Below are 16,709 nucleotides of genomic sequence, written 5' to 3' on the forward strand. Positions count from 1 at the left end.
AAGTATCAATGATTTTAACTTTTAATACTACGAAATTATTCATAAGTTCGTGTTAAAAAGAAACAACAAATTAAATAATTAAAAAGTGAAAGGGATAAGGAGACAGAGCATTGCTCGGGCGTTTATATAATAAAACCACGACAGCCCTTGGAAAACGAGATGGTCCGAAAAGATGATGATCGACTGATGAGTCGAGAGTTGTAGGGGCTTTTAAGTGAACGGGAGTTGAAATGGCGATGTCAAACGGATCCTCAGTCCATGCCGAAAATAAACGCATTGAAACGTATGTACAATGTAGCCAGCCGCGCTATATAACAGATCTCGTGGAATCCGACTGCTCCACGAGGGTCATCGGAGGCTGCCTTCTAGCCGCAAAGGTCCCTTCACATCTCTAGGACATCGATCGTCCTCCATGGAACGCCAGTTTCCAGCACCACCAGCGCGTTTGCCCCATCCACGGCCACCCAGTCTTCCAGCTGGCTGTCGTTACCAACGAGACCGAATTCCATTAGCCGTTCAAGTCTCTATCCATGGCAGATCTCCACCGAGGACATCGCACAGCTTGTGCTCTTCCGCGCACAGCATCCGGACCCGGATTCGTCAACTCTCCGCATAGTGAAACCACCGGTAACATTGTGTTAGAAATATATAATTTAAGAGTGACATTTATAAACTGCGTTAGTGTAAGGACCATATTTTTTAAAGTAAATTATTTTTTTCATGTTTGTAACTAGTCCTAAGCCATTTTCCATGTTCTAGATAAATAAAAATTATTACTTTCCAATTTACACGTTTTCAAGATAGATTTAAGTTTTTGAATATTTTTTTGGGCGTTAAATTCATTTGGGTGAAATTAGAATTACATAACTAAGACGGGAAATTAAAATAAGGAAAACACATGGTAAAGTAACTTTTTATCCCACATATCCGATATGGCACAGGGAAGACGCGATCTTCTATTTAATCACAAGTTTCCGATCGGGGGATGTTCCCGCTTCCTCTCAGTTAGCGGAGAGACGGACAGCTTTCGTTTATTCATACGCGCGAACGCGGAACTTGATTTTATTGCCTCCGAGAAAATTAAATCTCTTTTTTTTTTTTCTCAACCTCGTCACCATCTCTCAATAAACAAACTACCCCATCCCGATAATATGTGTATTCTGTCATCCCGTCATCCGATATATTACGATAGACTAAAAATTAAAAAGATATAACGAATATATCTTTAGTCCTGTGGTATAATCTCTGGTCTTGTGATGATAGTACTGTCATCTGTCAAGCCTCAAGTCCGTCCGCCAAATCTAAAACTTAGAAAAACAGAGAACGGCCAACGGTGTTTTTTTTGTACTAATATAGCGGACTGACGTGATAAAAAATAACTATTTACAAATGTTCCCGTACAGAGAATAATGCAATTTTATGACGTTTTGAAAAAAACACAGTTTATTAAGATAAGTTTACTTCATATTTCAAGTAATTTGATGTCGAAATCAAAGAAAATAAAAACAAATTGCACCAAAAAGAATACAGATGAAGCGGTAATTATTTGAAATTATCTGACCCTCATCAAATATCACATGTTTTGTCTTACAATGTATGAAATTCCTGTTAAAAACTAATCAATAATTTTCTAGATGCCAGAAGCATGTAGTTCTATTAGCGAAGATAAAAATGGAAATATTTTACTGAAAATTTTGGCTAAACCTGGAGCTAAGTTAAACTCAATCACAGGTAGAGTGGAAATTGTTTTGAGCCAAATAAATAATTTACAAGTATTTCAACCCTAGAGTAATAATGATGGTAATACGAGAGCGCGCATTATTATTATACTTTAAAACTGATAAAATAATGATATTAATTTATTAAAATTACGATTTCTTTATCTACTACATTTTTTATGGTAATAGATTTCTCTAGATTATGCGTGGTCTGCCTAACTAGGTGCAACCTGCTTTAAGGCAGACATTTTCTTTTTTTTTATGAAATGTATTTTCAAATGTTCTGACTTCTCTCTATCAAAGTCCAGTTACCAATTTTTTGTAAACGCATTGAATTGGATCTGGGTCATAATTTTACAATGTTTGGGCAATACATTGTATATTAAATGCTTCTGTATTTGTGCTTTCCATGTTTAGTATTAATATTATTTGAATCAGCTCTTTTTTTTAGTATACTGTATTTAGCTTCTATTTTAATTTTGTTACTCTCCTACAGGTTGAATAAAGTAGTAAAGGTGATTTTAGTTATGAAAACATTTTTACTTATAAAAATAAAATAAAGACTAATGAAAAACAATAATGATAGCAGGTTTACCAGCTGCTAAAATTTTAATATTGTTATTAAATATGTATTAAACAATATTTTTTTTATGTGCTCATTCTGACTAACTTATGACATATTAAAAAAATATATGCATACCCATTTGAATTAAATCTACAATTAATGTATTACAACAGAGATGAAGAACATTTTAAAGAATGTAATATGGAAGTCTAGGCATCTACAGGGCTTATGAGCTGTCATTGAATCCAGTCCTTGTCTACAAAAATTTGGACACACTCAAAATATTGTTGCTAAATCTATAATGAAGTTCAGTGCCTTTTTTATCTTTTTTTATTTGTTAATATAATATTAAACTAAGCCAAACTTTTTTTTTATAACTCCGCGTGTGACGTCAGAGGTTGTTCTCCGACAGTTCTTCCGATTGGTTCGTTTACAGTGACCGAACCGGATATCCTTCAAAGCTCTCATATCATTGGATGGTTCATATAAACCAGTGACGTCATTCAAAGTAATGCGTTTTTATTAAAACATTTTTTTTTTTTTGTACATTTTTAAGAAATTTTACCGTACAATTTAATACTCTAATTTTTACCGCACGCAAGAAAACATTTTTGTATCCAATTTCCCGTAGGGCTGAAGTTCCCCATTTTAAAAGAGTATTTTTATACAGTCGAACTTGGTTATTACGAGGAAGATGGGACCACTTGAATTTAGTCGCTATAAGTGTTACTCGTTATACCAGAGAAAGGTTTTTTTTTATACAATCGCTATTGCACATTGTCACTAAGTAAATACATATGTGTACATATAATTCATACATAATTTTTTACATGGGTTAAACTTCAAAAGTCGCTGTAAATTGTAAAAATGTGCCAAACCGGCACTTACTAAGTTCACAAAGCTTGGATTTTTTAAAAACCATGCGTGTGCATTTTTCATTGTCAGCGAAAAATCCAATTAGGTACTTAGACACTTACATAGTTATCATAAACATAATCCGATCCCAACGCCCGGCGGTATTTATCCTTTACGTTAGCCGACTGTTTAGATTTTATTACTTAGATTCTTATTTCGAGAATGATGTTTTTAACAATTGAATATTTTTTGTATAATTATTTTGTTCGGTATGTCCGAGAAGTAGCTCGTTATAAAAGTGAATAATTGTATGGAGAAAACCATGAACTAAAATGTCAACTAATGTTTCCTCGTTACATCCGAGATCTCGCTATTTCCGTGATCGTTTTAACCGAGTTCGACTGTATATTATGTATAATACATTATGCATGTTCACTTTTGAATCAGGTGTTTGATATTGACTGTATTCAAAAATAAAACCAGAAGGTAGTTAAGTAAATAAAGTTGGTTATGTGTTATTTTAGATATAAGTGAATCTGGGATTGGAGTACAAATTAATGCACCCCCACTTGAAGGAGAGGCCAATATAGAACTTGTTCGCTACATGGCAGAAGTTTTAGGACTAAGGAAAAGTGATATTTCATTAGAAAAGGTTTTTTTACACCCCGCTATTTATTTTTATGGCTACCTATTTATTGGGCTTAATTCTTTCAACAATTTAAAATAAAAAAAGTCAAATGATAAATTAGAAATCCAATAAAAATATTTGAATATATTCTAGCCCTTAAAATATTTGTCTGCTAGACATATCGTCGCGTTGGATTCATAATTGTTTTGAGACATAAAAGTTTGAAATGAAGAATTTTTTTTTATAATATTGTCTCAATAAACTTAATTATAAGGATTTACTTTGTTTTTCTTTCAAATTTTGATGCAGATAGAACCGATATATAAATATAATAAAATTTCAATGTAAAAAAAACATATTTTGCTAGATAAAACCTCGTTTCCCCAACACGACGTTATATATGTCTAGAAGATAAATTTAACAATGACATTTTTTCCTTTCAATACTTTCGATTAATATTTTGTCTTTTAGGGAAGCAGATCAAGACAAAAAGTCATAGCGATTTCAAAGGGAGTTTCGAATTCTACCGATGTTTTATCTAAAATTAAGGAAGTTATGAAGAACAGATAAGTAAAACACTTTTAGCTATGTAAAATAAGCTTGAAATCACATGAAACAATTTTCGAAAGGAACAATAAAACCACTTTAAACATTTTTATCACTATTTTTATTTTCAGCAGGAGATATAAAGTCACAAATTACTGAGATGAAAATATGTATTATGATAATTATAGTAACTATTTAAATACAAACCATTACAAAAAACAGATATTTCACATCTTACCAAGCTACAAAATTTTTAATAAAACAAGACATTTAATTTCCGATTGTTATATAATTTTTTCCTGTTTAATCTGGATATGGTCTAAGGTCCAATAAAAAGGAAGCACTGACGAGGCAATCCGCAGGCTGAAAAATGTACATAACGTTATGTATGAAGCTGTTAGTTTGTAAAGTATGTATATATTTTTTCGTTAATAAATATTATTATTATAACTAGGTACATACATAATATTTAGATTTTTAAAAGAAAAAACAAGTTTAATATGTACGTTATATAAGTATTCCGAAATAAATATTTAGTGATTATAACATACATATTGCTAGCCCAAAGCAACAGTGAGATAAATCTGAAATATAAGATTTTGATGTATGTTAATAAATTAAACAAATGAATGTTTTCAAATAATAAAATGTTGAAGTTAGATAGTTAACCTACGTGAAAATATAGTATTCATAATCTACTTCAAATGATAATCAGTCAGACTATTAGCACACTTCAAAGTCCGATTGTCTTAGAATATGTTCTTCAGAGATATCTCACTGTTGCTTTGCGCTAGCATATGTGAATTTTAAAATCTGCAATTAACTCATGCAATCGCAGCTGCCATTGAAAAGTTATTGATACATTCATATTATGTACATACATAGACTAATAAAAACAACAAAAACATGCGTTTATTAACAAGTTATATATTATCTCTATTTACCTCTGGACAGATTCCAACGAGAGAGTCTGCATGGCCATAAAATTCTTCCTTCAATGATATTACAATTGTCTGAAGTTTATCGGTTTTTCTGCGTATATATTTAGCTACTTTTCCAATGTTTGTGTTATCTAAAGCAGCATCTATCTCATCAAGTAAGAAGAATGGAGCTGGGTGATAGCTAAAAATAAAGATGGCTGGGTATGAGTAACATGTTCCTGCTAGTGCAAATTTATTTATGCACTAAAATAATCGCAAACAGACCTATGGATGGCAAACAGCATTGCAAGAGCAGCCACAGTTTTCTCACCACCAGACAAGTTAGACATAGGTTGGAATCGCTTCCCAGGTGCTACACAATTGTAGTTTATACCATGTAAGTAAGGCTCCTCAGGATTTTCTGGCCCAAGGAATGCTTGCGCAGATTGGTTCATCGCTAAACTCTGAAACATTAACAAATTGCATACAATTATTTATTTAATGGTTTGAATATTAAAAAAAAAAAAACTACGTAAAAATATGATAAACTTAATTTTACCTTATATATAGCGTCAATTTCATTTGCTACGTGGTCAAAGCAATGAACAAATTTGTCATGACGATCCTTTTTGGCTTTTTCAAAAGCTATTTTTGCTTTGCGAGCCTTTTTACGGGCTGTTTCAAAAGCTTTATTTGTCATCGAAACCTTTTCACGTACTTCATTAAGTTTTTGCATTGCCTGGAAGAGAGAATTGTTATTGTTTATTTATTTACTTGACATAAATACATTTTGATTAATGGGAGTGTTGAATAAAATGAAAATAGTGTAGCTGCAAAATATAATGGTGTGAATATGGAGTCCTAACACAACCATCTTAAGCCATGAGCACAAAAATTAATTACGACAAAGATCGCATCTTTGTGATGATAATGGCACAAGAACGAAATTGATATTTTTTAGTCAAGTACGCAGAAATGTTCCTAAATATATTTTCCATCCGCACAATTAATGACATGATTCTAAAAAGTATTTGTGTGGTCTTAAAAGCAAAAATGACCATTTTATACTAAAATTTTAGAAACAACAGTGGCACAATGATCATTATGCCATTGTTAGTTTTGGAAACATTTAAAAAGCATGAGTGAGTGAATTTTAAGCCCTTGTTTTAGCGAATAAATGTTATTTTACTAATAGCGAGGGGCGTGTAAGTGCTCTTCTGCAAAAACAAGTGTTTTAAATTTGTGCAACTATATTTCCTGGAGTGCAAACTGTAAATGTATATTATGTTTTCAAGCACAAGTAAAACTTACTCTCATATTTGGTGCCTGGATTTTATCAACAGTCTGAGTTAGATTTGAAATAATTTTAGATAACTTGTCCGCTTGTTTTTTAATATCATCAGCCTCATCCAGATCCTTGAGTTTTTCTGCCATAGAATTGTAATCAATACGGATTCTGAAATATTCAAAGGTGTTATATAATATAATAATCGTTTAGTTTTTTAATACAATGTCTACATAAGAACATGAATTTTACATCTGTTATGTACATTCATATGCATGCAGCTTATAATTCCATTTAACAGAAAAGTGCTGTCCGTAACCCTCTGTTACACCTCACCAAAATATGGAGAGGGGAGATAAGTGATTACTAAATATCCGCTGAAGATCGCAGTTCTGCGTGTGAAATAGAACCAGAAATTGTGGATGTGTGTTTTTGACTCGATAAGCTACTCAGGTAAAAATCCCGAAAAAAGAAATTAAGTGGAGAAAAGTCCGCCTCATAGTGCTCGAGGTCCTGTGTTCGATTCCAGGGAGGATCTTGTCTCACTGCAATGCATATTTCATAGTCCTTGGACTGACACCCGAAGCATACAGACTGATCACCTTACCTTCCTGAAGCAAATGATCAAAATACACTGCATTTACTTTACCAATGGAATGTCCTATGCACCACTAGTCGAGAAAAGGGAAATGATAATACGCAAACTGGTTCTCAACCCATCTCTCTATTGATAATAATAATAGCGTTAACATAATTTACAATTTAATTTTATTTATACGAATAGCAATCAATTTAGTGCACATGGCAACATATTAAATTTGAGTAACACTTTTTCATATTTTTAAATATGTATATCAATTTAAAACCAACTTACCGTGCTTCCTTTTCAATCATAGCTGTTGTATTCATAGAAGAAGATCCAGATTCATTCTCGTTTGAAGAATTGTTAGTAAATATGTCTTCCATGTTACCATGAATCATGGGGATTACGATATCTTCAATCTAAAATGAGAACAGGAAATGTGTATGTAGTTTTCTTTCCGGTGCATATTAATCATGTGAAAATAAATATCAATAAAAACTACTAACTTTACATTGCTTCAAAATGTTGTGTCTGTCATTTTTCTTGCTTTCAATTTTCGACTCAATAGACGACACTTGTTTCTGGACAGCTAATATGTCTTTAGCAATATTTCCAACTTCTCGTCTTGCCTAAAATAAAACTAGTGTGATCATTGATAGTAGTAATAATTTTGTAATAGTGGAGAGTAATAATACAGGAATTAAATAAACCACCTATTATTAATAGGTAGGTATTTGAGAAAGGATTCTAATATTTAGCTGATTAATGATTTGGATATGCATATTTTTACCTTGCCCATCTCATCATCCATTTGCTCCTGCTGATGTCTTTTGGCTTGGCGGTCTCCTTTCAGTCCTTCGGCTCTCTGGAGCTCCTTGTCGATGTCTCCTCGCTGCTTCACTTCAGCCTGGCGGGAGGCCTCCAGCTCGTCTTCTCCATCCTGCACAGTGCGTTCCCAACGCAGTACATTTTCTGTGTAAAAAAGTATTATTTAATCATTCAAATAGTACTGTGTTTTAAATCCCAGTGAGTCAAAATTTATAAATGTATACCCACATTTATAAAGTTTGACTCCATTGAATGTATATGAAATTATATGAAAATGTATTAATTGAAGAATTTGATAAATTTGTAGTCGAACTTGGTTATTACGAGGAAGACGGGCCTGACTGAATTTGCTTGTCATAAGCATAAGCGTTACTCGTTATACCAGAGAAAGGTTTTTTGCATGCGATTGCCATTGTATATTGTTACTGAGTAAACAAATAAATAGTATATACATATAATCGAGATACCTCATATGTTCAAAAATATGTTCACAAATGGTAACTAATTATATTTTGGCTTTTTCTGTTAGGACTTCAAATAATTTATGTGTATGAAACTTGTATAATATTCATAAAGTGTTCCATTATTATTTTTTAAAAAAGCAAAAAAACTTCTCAGCCATTTGCTACTGAAGTAAACATTGATTTTATTTCCCCCCGAATAAGTTTGGGACTTATGAGCTTTACAAGTTAGGCTGACAATATTCACATAAAATTCAATGCGAATCGATAATTCAGCCATCAGGTGGTAGAAGGGACCATCTGTAACTTTTTTGTTTTTTTACAATGCACATAGAAAAAAGATCATCACCAAAATTTAAAAAGGCAATGAATCAATTATTGAAAACTGGACCAAAACGTTTTAGTTTGTAGATTAAACAAAGGTCTTATTTAAGCTCTCCTGAACATATTTGAAAATACAGATGGTCCCTTCTGCCATCCGACTACCGAATTATTGTGATAAAGTGAAATCAGCAACTACTTAAGAAACTTTTTGAATATTCTTGTATCACAACAGACAAAGTTATTTATGCACAAGCTGCGGCACACAATACCAGTGTTTCCTAAATAGCACTTCTAGTAAATACATTATTTAAAAAAAACAACTGAAGGTGACCTACTTTGTGTATCGCGTGATCTCTCAAATTCCAAATTACTGGTAATTCTATCAATCTGAGTATCAAATTCCATCCTTTTCTTAGCACGTTCTTGTTGATTGCGTAATTCCCGTTCTTCATATTGCCTTAAAAAGTAGAAAATAACACAATAATTAAAGACTATCAAATTAACAGACTGGTTTACATTTGAGTAAGTAAACGAACCTGATATTAGTCACACCAATATCGCGGCAGAATTTGCTGAATACAACATCCTCTACATTATTCATGTTTTCTTTGATTTCCTGAATTTTCAGGTCTCTGTCCCGCATCGTCCTCTCGATGTCTGTTATGTTTGGCTGAAAGTTAATGCAAAATTATCAATTTTACAGACATAAAAAATTCAGTGTGTATTTCTTGAATATTTTGTTATTAATTAATAAATAAACTTACACCATACATGTCCATCTTGCGCTCCAATTCACTAATTTCACTTTCCAAAGTTTTTATTTGTTTCACCTGTAATGAAAACATTAAAATAATACCAATTACATGTGGGCTACGGCATTGGATTGCCTCTATTTTATCACATGACAAAAATGTTTTATTATGACTAAATTTTAAAGTAAATATGATTTCATCGATATTTAGTGTTAATTTTTTTTAAATTACTTACTGTGGTGTCCTGATCAGTTTTGGAATACTTCAGTCTCGTTTCTAATCCTCTAATTTGAGAATCAACTGTAGTGAGTTCTGATTCCTTTCTGGACTTCTTCATCTGTTCTCTCAGTTCTTCAGTTAATTTTTCCTAAGTTAAGTAAAATTATGACAGTGAATAAAAACGGCAAAGAGGTACATCAAATAATATTACAATAAACAATATTGGTATTTAGTTGAGTTTCTGGCACAAGTTGGTAATAACAAATTTTCAAAAATTGAGATGTCTTCATAAATGGCATCAAATAATCTTTATTTAAAAAGTAAATGAAAATATTTCGTATTTTATAATATTCAGCTTGCAGTTTTATTTGCGATTTGGCTGGTTGGGATGAGCTTTTAACTTTAAAAGTGCAATATCGCAGAACTGGTAAAATGTAATTACCAACTTGTCCCAGAAACCCAAAAAATATATAATTGGACAAACCTTTTTAGCCTTTAGCTGGGACATTTGTTTTTCATCCCAGCGCTTGGCCTTTCTGGCGAGATCCAAACTGCCTCCGGAGATGATACCTGATTTCTGGTAGAATGTTCCATCCAGAGCTAGAGCCTGAAACATATTGACAAAATTAGGCCAATAAGGGAAATGAATGAAAAATTTATTTGTAATTTGCTATTATTATTATGTATTGGTAATTTTGATATGTTTTGAAAACAAAATTAGTAAAAAATGAGACAATATTATTTATTATTCTTCAAATAAGAACAATATTTCAAACTTACGTCATATCTAGTGTTTTTGTTTCTGTCAAGATCGTAAGCAACTCGGGATGCATCTTCCGGAGTTTCACAAACTAGAGCATTGTTAGTCACGAAAAGAACAGCTCTATGAATTGCAGGTGGCTCGAAACGAAGAACATCAAAAAGCAGCTTGACATTTTTTGGTTCTTGAATGTCTCTGTAAAATAATTAATTGATTGCATTAAAACTAACATAAAATGAAAAAGTAAAAAAATTACTATAGTCGAAAGTTGGGAGCAATAATTCGCTCCCGTTTATAGAGATGTTCTTTCGCTCTATTGCATAGAATAAGTGTTCCAAATTTTTGGATTGGTTTTTCGTTTGACAACAAATGCGTTACAGACAATTTCGGTTTGTTTGTTTGAGTACTTACAGCCCGTTGTATTACTGTAAACTGTATCTATCTTCGTGATTGATAATTAAATATGTGTTGATGAGGTAAAGAGAGATAAGTCAACGAATATACTATAATATTTTCGTTGACTTAACTCCCTTTACCTTATCAACACACAAATAATGGTATAAGTCCGCATGGGCGACTCTATATGCGAGCGGAGTATTATTACTCTGAGGGATAATCACATTACCTGTCGCAATGTTTTTTAAATTAAAAAAATTATTGTTTTTTTTATGATTTTTTTTTATTCAGTCAAATTTTGCAGTGGAAAAAAAATGACTACTTTATGAATTTAAAAGGCACACTTTTTCCAAAGGTATAAAGGACTTTAATGTACAATCTCGATTATTCTCCATCAAATAAAATAAATTAAAGATATCACTTCCATAAGCAAATTTTTGCATTTCAATATTCTTGCAGCAATGCAAAACAATATATTTTTTTTACTACAGAAGTTGGAATGGAAAGATTTACATTAATCATAAGATTTCAAAATAAGTTTACCTCAAACGCTCCCTCAACTGTTTGGCTTGAATATAATCCAAAGGTAGGAAGGTTTCAGGCTCGAGCATTCGTTCCTTAAGAACTTGGATACATTTCCTAGCAGTTTTCTCCGTGTCCACTACTATGGCCTCCATATATTTACCCAAAACTTTGGTAATAGCAACATTGTAGCGCTTGTGTGTTGGCTGACACATGTTGATCATGCGATCATACTAAAAGGCAAACAAACAAATAATTTAATATGTATGTATTAACATTATGTAGTGTTATTTAATTTCAAAATGTTTAGTCTTTTATTTTAATTTTCTCTTTTGGATGAACACACGCACATTCACGCTTGTATGAAATTCACAGACTGTTGAGAAAAAGAAAATGGTAAGAAATATATATTTTTTTCTGTTTATCTATTCCAGTCCCACGATTATCATAAATATGCACATATACATTATGTATTGTAAATTTCTATTTGATGAGATAGTAATATTCTAACGGGAACTATTAGTTTTCTATTAAGGCTACTTAACTAATTTTACGAAAAGCCGAGATAAACTGATATATGCTTACCACTCCTGGAATTTCTCTTTTAAAGCTCTCTACAATTTCTTGCTTCTTACGTCTCCGGGCATCCTCGTGTTTGTCCACTCGAGCGTCACCCAACTGCTCTCCCACCTGTTCCAGGGCGGTCTGGAGTTCAGCCGCACGACCTCGACCCGCCCCCACATCAGTCTGTAACTCAGCGCGCAGGCGGCGCTGTTCTTCCAATGCTTGTTCAGATGTTCTGGAAATATAAATGATTGGTAGTAAAACTAAATTATGGCAGGATCACATTTGATAGAGGTGCCAAAAGTTATGCTTCTTTATTTCTCCAAAAATGCTCAATAAAAATAATGATAACAGATGACAGTGCCATTTTTATATAAATTTCCTCAGAAGTGCTTCACATTATTGTAACATTAAGTAAATTAGAAAGCATTTAAAAGATTTTGCAAATGAGTATGTTTTGTCCAGAACACCTGTTTCAGTTTCGCACAGCAGATGGTAGAGGTAGGTAGGTATTCCATGCTTTAAAACATCCAATTGCAAAGGCATGCCTTTTAAACTCGGTAGTCATGCATCCTGGTTGGATCATACTATCCACTGCTGATTGCTGAAGATAATGTTGACCAGAGTGGGAGATTGTTACTCTTGCAATACATCCGGGATACAGATCTTTTTTACATAATATAACAGTGCCGTGTTATGAATGGTATTATACATAGCCGAAAACAGTTTGAATTCAACCCTTCAGGAAAAGGTAATCGGTGTAATTAATACTTACTTAATATGTTCAGCCAGCTTGTCTATTCTCTTAATAGCTTCAGTTTTTTCGTGTCCTTTTTGTCTGTGCTTGTTTTCAAACTCAGATTTCTTCCGTATTTCATTGTCCAGGCGATCCTGATCAGATTTCTGCTCACGGTTCACAGAATCGAGCTGCTGCAGGTACATTGCAGACTTCATGGAAGCTTGTTTTTTCAGTTGTTCATATTCTTTTACCTTTAACAAATCAAATTATGTTAAAATAAATATTTCGTAAGTAAAAATAGGAACAAAAAATTAATTCACAACTAGAGTTTTGTGCATAAATGTTTCAATATACAAAGGTGCTCTATGAGTATTTGGCACCAATCGGTTAATAATTTTACTGACTACGCTGCTCCACCTTGCTGAACAACATTCACACCACCTTGTTCCTAAGAACATTAACAATAAAACATATTGATATTCACCTGCGCTTCTTCCAAGTGCACGTCTCTTCCTTGACTCTGGCTTTGGCCGGCCACTGTCGCTTCCCATTCGGTTTTGGAGGCCTCTACAACTCGCAGCTCTTCCTCCAACTTGCGAATATCAGCTTGATGAGCGTCGTTAGCTTTACGGGCTTGTTCCAAAGTCTTCAAGGCACTGTCTAATTTCTTCTGATTGTGAGTTACTCTTTCTTTGGCTTTGATAAATGTTGGCCGTTTTTTAGAAATCTCCACTTCCTTAAAACAAAAAATAAATGCATAGGCAATAATTACAATAATTAAGAGATGTATGTATATTATAAAGTTGTAAATAAAAAATAAGAGAATACATCTGTTTTTAGTCAAGTTTCGGAAGAGCCCGTGATGGTGGTCATAATAATATATTTCAAGGAACAGTTTTACTTTCATATTTATAGCAAGACTGACTAGACACTTGCATGCAAGTAAGGCAGATTTTCTAAGTAATAAAATATTAAAAAACTATAACATACCACTTCACGAATATCTTGCTCAATTTTTGCCATTTCACGTTGAATAACACCAGCTTCTTTTTTTTTATCTTTCAGAACTTCTTCGGCCTTGGCTTTTTTCTTTTCAATTTTAGCCATTTCTTGCTGCTTTTGTTGGAGGTCGTCTCCAAACTGTTTGATATCATTTTCGTTGTGAAAAAGTTTAAACAGTTGCAATTCAACTTGTTTATCCGCCTAAATAATAAATAAATTATATGTAAACATAGAAAAAAAATATTTTTCTAAAGACCCTGTGATAAACTGAGTACACATAAATGATGGAATTAACTCATAAAAAAAACTTACCAATTCACTTTTTAATTGCTGATACTTTTCAGCTTCCTCTTTTTCGAGTTTAGCTTCTTTACGTTCGGCGGCAATTCCTTTCTTTTTCTGATACGAGAATTGCGTTTCCTCATCAGCCCTATTCATTTCTTGCCGACAACGCTCATATTCTTCTTTTAGGGCACCAGACCTAAGGATCATGCACAAAACATAAGAATTTAAGAGCTTTACAGTAGCGATTTTTAAACAATGGGGCGTGGACTAGTGCAAAGTGATGCGTAAAGATTATGAAAATAAAGAAAAGAGCAAAGATTATTATGATTACAAGCCCGCGCTGGCTACTGCTGTGACCGGTCAATATCAAATTTAAGCAATCCGCGACCGATGCGGGAAGATTTTAAACTGCCTATGATTTGGTCTAAATTAGGATTCTTCTTTGAAGCTTTGTTTGATAAAGAACATTATTTTGGACAGATGTCAGTGGCATAAAAATAGGAGATTTTTTATGCATAAATTTTGCCATCTTCTAGTATCGTTTAGTTATCACGGGAGAAACTTTCAACTTGTATTTACATTTCAGTTCAGTTCAGTGCCTAATGAATCGGCGTTTATTGTAAAGCATAGTATTATAATGATCTGTTTTGGCAAAATAGTAAAGGTAAAATATATACAAGTAAGCAAAATTTAAGTAAAATCAAGTAAAAACTAAGTAAAATTAAAGTATAAGCAAACATATTGGGCACTGTCTATTCTCACTAGGTATAGAAAATAGCTGTTCTGAGGTTGACAGCTTTTTTTTTAAAGTATAAAATACAGCATATTTTTTTTAGATGTTTTAAGATAGTTAATACAAAATTGAATAATACATAAAAATATGATAATCTTTAAAAAAATATGTAACCAAAAAATCAAAACTGTCAAACTATATGTAAATGAAAAATATATGAAAATGAAAAAATATATAAAACTGAAAAAAAATATATCCAAAAAAAAAATTACTTATTAAAAGGTATAAACTGATGGAAAGTAATAAATTTGTAAATAAACATTTAAAAATAAAAAAAACAACACACTGACAAATAAAATGATATCACACAATAGCTGCTCCAACCGGCTCCTTCCCATTTTTGAAATGGGCTATATTAAATGAGTTTAAAACCCCAAAGTCCACTTATGTCATATAAATGCTATTTTAAGTTGAAATAAAAATCAGAAGTCCACTTTGTTTTAATGCAAAAAACATCAGTAGTCTGAGATACGATATTTTAATATGTACTTTTGTTATAATAATAATAATTTTACATTGCAAGTTCTTTATAGATTGAAATTATCTCATTTGGTTAAAAAGTTATGATGTTTTGGAAATTGCAAAATCACAAAATCTTGTTTCCTAAACATTTTGTGCAATGTGACTCTCGTGGTTTATCCTTTAAGGTACATATATTATACGTCTAAAAGCATAAGTAATATAAAGTTTAGAAAACCACTAATTTACCGTGAACACTTACCCACTTATTTCTTCAAATAGAGCAGTGCATTCTTTAGGACTCTTCATGGCAATGGATTCTACAGCTCCTTGGAAGACTAAGAAATTCTTAGCTTTAACATTGATTCCGATTTGTTCCAACTCACTTAAATACTGTTGGTTAGTAACGGACTGCAATAACAAGATCCATAAATAAAACGTTAAAGGGGAGAAAATTAAAAGCTAATAAATGTTTAAATGAATGTTCAGCATTTACAGAAATCTGTAGATTTAACTTTAATTTACATATTGCATCTGCGGAAGATTTCTGTATGTGTTTGCTTAATGCACATTTACAGCTTAAAAAATGTACATCTGATATAACACAAGTTTTAAAAACTAAGCGCCCCATACCTCTCCGTTAATTCTGTGATCTGATGATTGGCCTTGAACCGACCGTTGGAAATGTTTTTCTTTACTATCTTCTAATATGAATATAGCTGTTACGGACGCGCTGCAAAAATGAAACCTTGTTAATTTAGTTGATAAAGTTTGATTTTAAAGTTCTTGCAACATTTGGATGAGGTTGATTGCATAAGTTGGGTGATAAAGCATCAAATTTAAAAATCAGTCCATATGATTTGTTGGCTTGAAGTACAGCGTTTTAAGAACGTACTATTGTCCAAAAAATTGAGAAACATTGATTGACAACTGCTTCGTATTTACCTTCTGGAGACAGGGCGGTGAATAGATGCTCCATGAATAAGATCGGAGAGACGTTTAACTCGAAGACTCGAAGTTTTCTCACCCATAACAAAACTGACAGCATCCATGAAATTAGATTTTCCTGAAAGAAATTGATAGAATCAGGTTGTATGAAAATAATCTAAAAAACTATTCGTGAAAGAAAATCTCAAACAACCTGATCCATTTGGTCCAATTACTGCAGTAAACGCATTAAACGGCCCTATTCTTTGTTTTCCTCGATAGGACTTGAAATTGTCGACATCGATGAACTTTAGAAAAGCTGGCGTTTTTTCCTGCATCGTTTCTGTTTCGTCTTGCGGCTTGCTCACATAAATACCTTAATATTTAATTGACAGAGAAGAAAGCCGTGTATATAAAGAAACGACTACTGGAATCACAACACAAAGCCAAAAAAATATTTAGCGGGAACAGACAGAAAAATGGCGTCAACCGTCATGCGTCAACACAGCAAGCAAAACCATTGAACATAGAAGCGTAGCATAGAAATTAGAAACATTAATTCACAACACCATAGTCTA

General features: G+C 32.6%; 2 protein-coding genes across 3 annotated transcripts; one reads left to right on the forward strand and one right to left on the reverse strand.

Moving 5' to 3' along the window:
• The first annotated feature begins 1,235 nt into the window (after positions 1-1,235).
• LOC148279469 (UPF0235 protein C15orf40 homolog) lies at positions 1,236-4,590 on the forward strand. 2 transcript variants are annotated; one of them, XM_088229903.1, is made up of 5 exons: positions 1,236-1,538; positions 1,635-1,731; positions 3,663-3,790; positions 4,238-4,336; positions 4,444-4,590. In XM_088229903.1, exons 1-4 carry the CDS (start codon positions 1,410-1,412, stop codon positions 4,334-4,336), a joined length of 453 nt encoding a protein of 150 aa, XP_088086029.1. In that variant the 5' UTR covers positions 1,236-1,409; the 3' UTR covers positions 4,444-4,590. The 2 variants fall into 2 exon arrangements, with proteins under 2 accessions (XP_088086029.1, XP_088086028.1); XM_088229902.1 differs by lacking the exon at positions 4,444-4,590 and having other exon boundaries at positions 4,238-4,422.
• SMC1 (structural maintenance of chromosomes 1) lies at positions 4,411-16,659 on the reverse strand. The gene is made up of 24 exons (XM_088229901.1): positions 16,346-16,659; positions 16,150-16,270; positions 15,838-15,937; positions 15,467-15,615; positions 13,980-14,148; positions 13,656-13,868; positions 13,150-13,401; positions 12,702-12,916; positions 11,948-12,161; positions 11,384-11,595; positions 10,465-10,639; positions 10,169-10,291; positions 9,701-9,832; positions 9,478-9,543; positions 9,250-9,383; positions 9,049-9,170; positions 7,891-8,072; positions 7,607-7,729; positions 7,392-7,519; positions 6,544-6,688; positions 5,792-5,971; positions 5,518-5,696; positions 5,257-5,434; positions 4,411-4,675 (listed from the first exon to the last, which is right to left on the reverse strand). Exons 1-24 carry the CDS (start codon positions 16,467-16,469, stop codon positions 4,616-4,618), a joined length of 3,696 nt encoding a protein of 1,231 aa, XP_088086027.1. The 5' UTR covers positions 16,470-16,659; the 3' UTR covers positions 4,411-4,615.
• Positions 16,660-16,709: the final 50 nt, after the last annotated feature.

This window comes from Micrasema longulum, unplaced genomic scaffold (assembly GCF_059751315.1).
Source record: "Micrasema longulum isolate JH-2025_06_02 unplaced genomic scaffold, ASM5975131v1 h1tg000721l, whole genome shotgun sequence".
NCBI lineage: Eukaryota > Metazoa > Arthropoda > Insecta > Trichoptera > Brachycentridae > Micrasema > Micrasema longulum.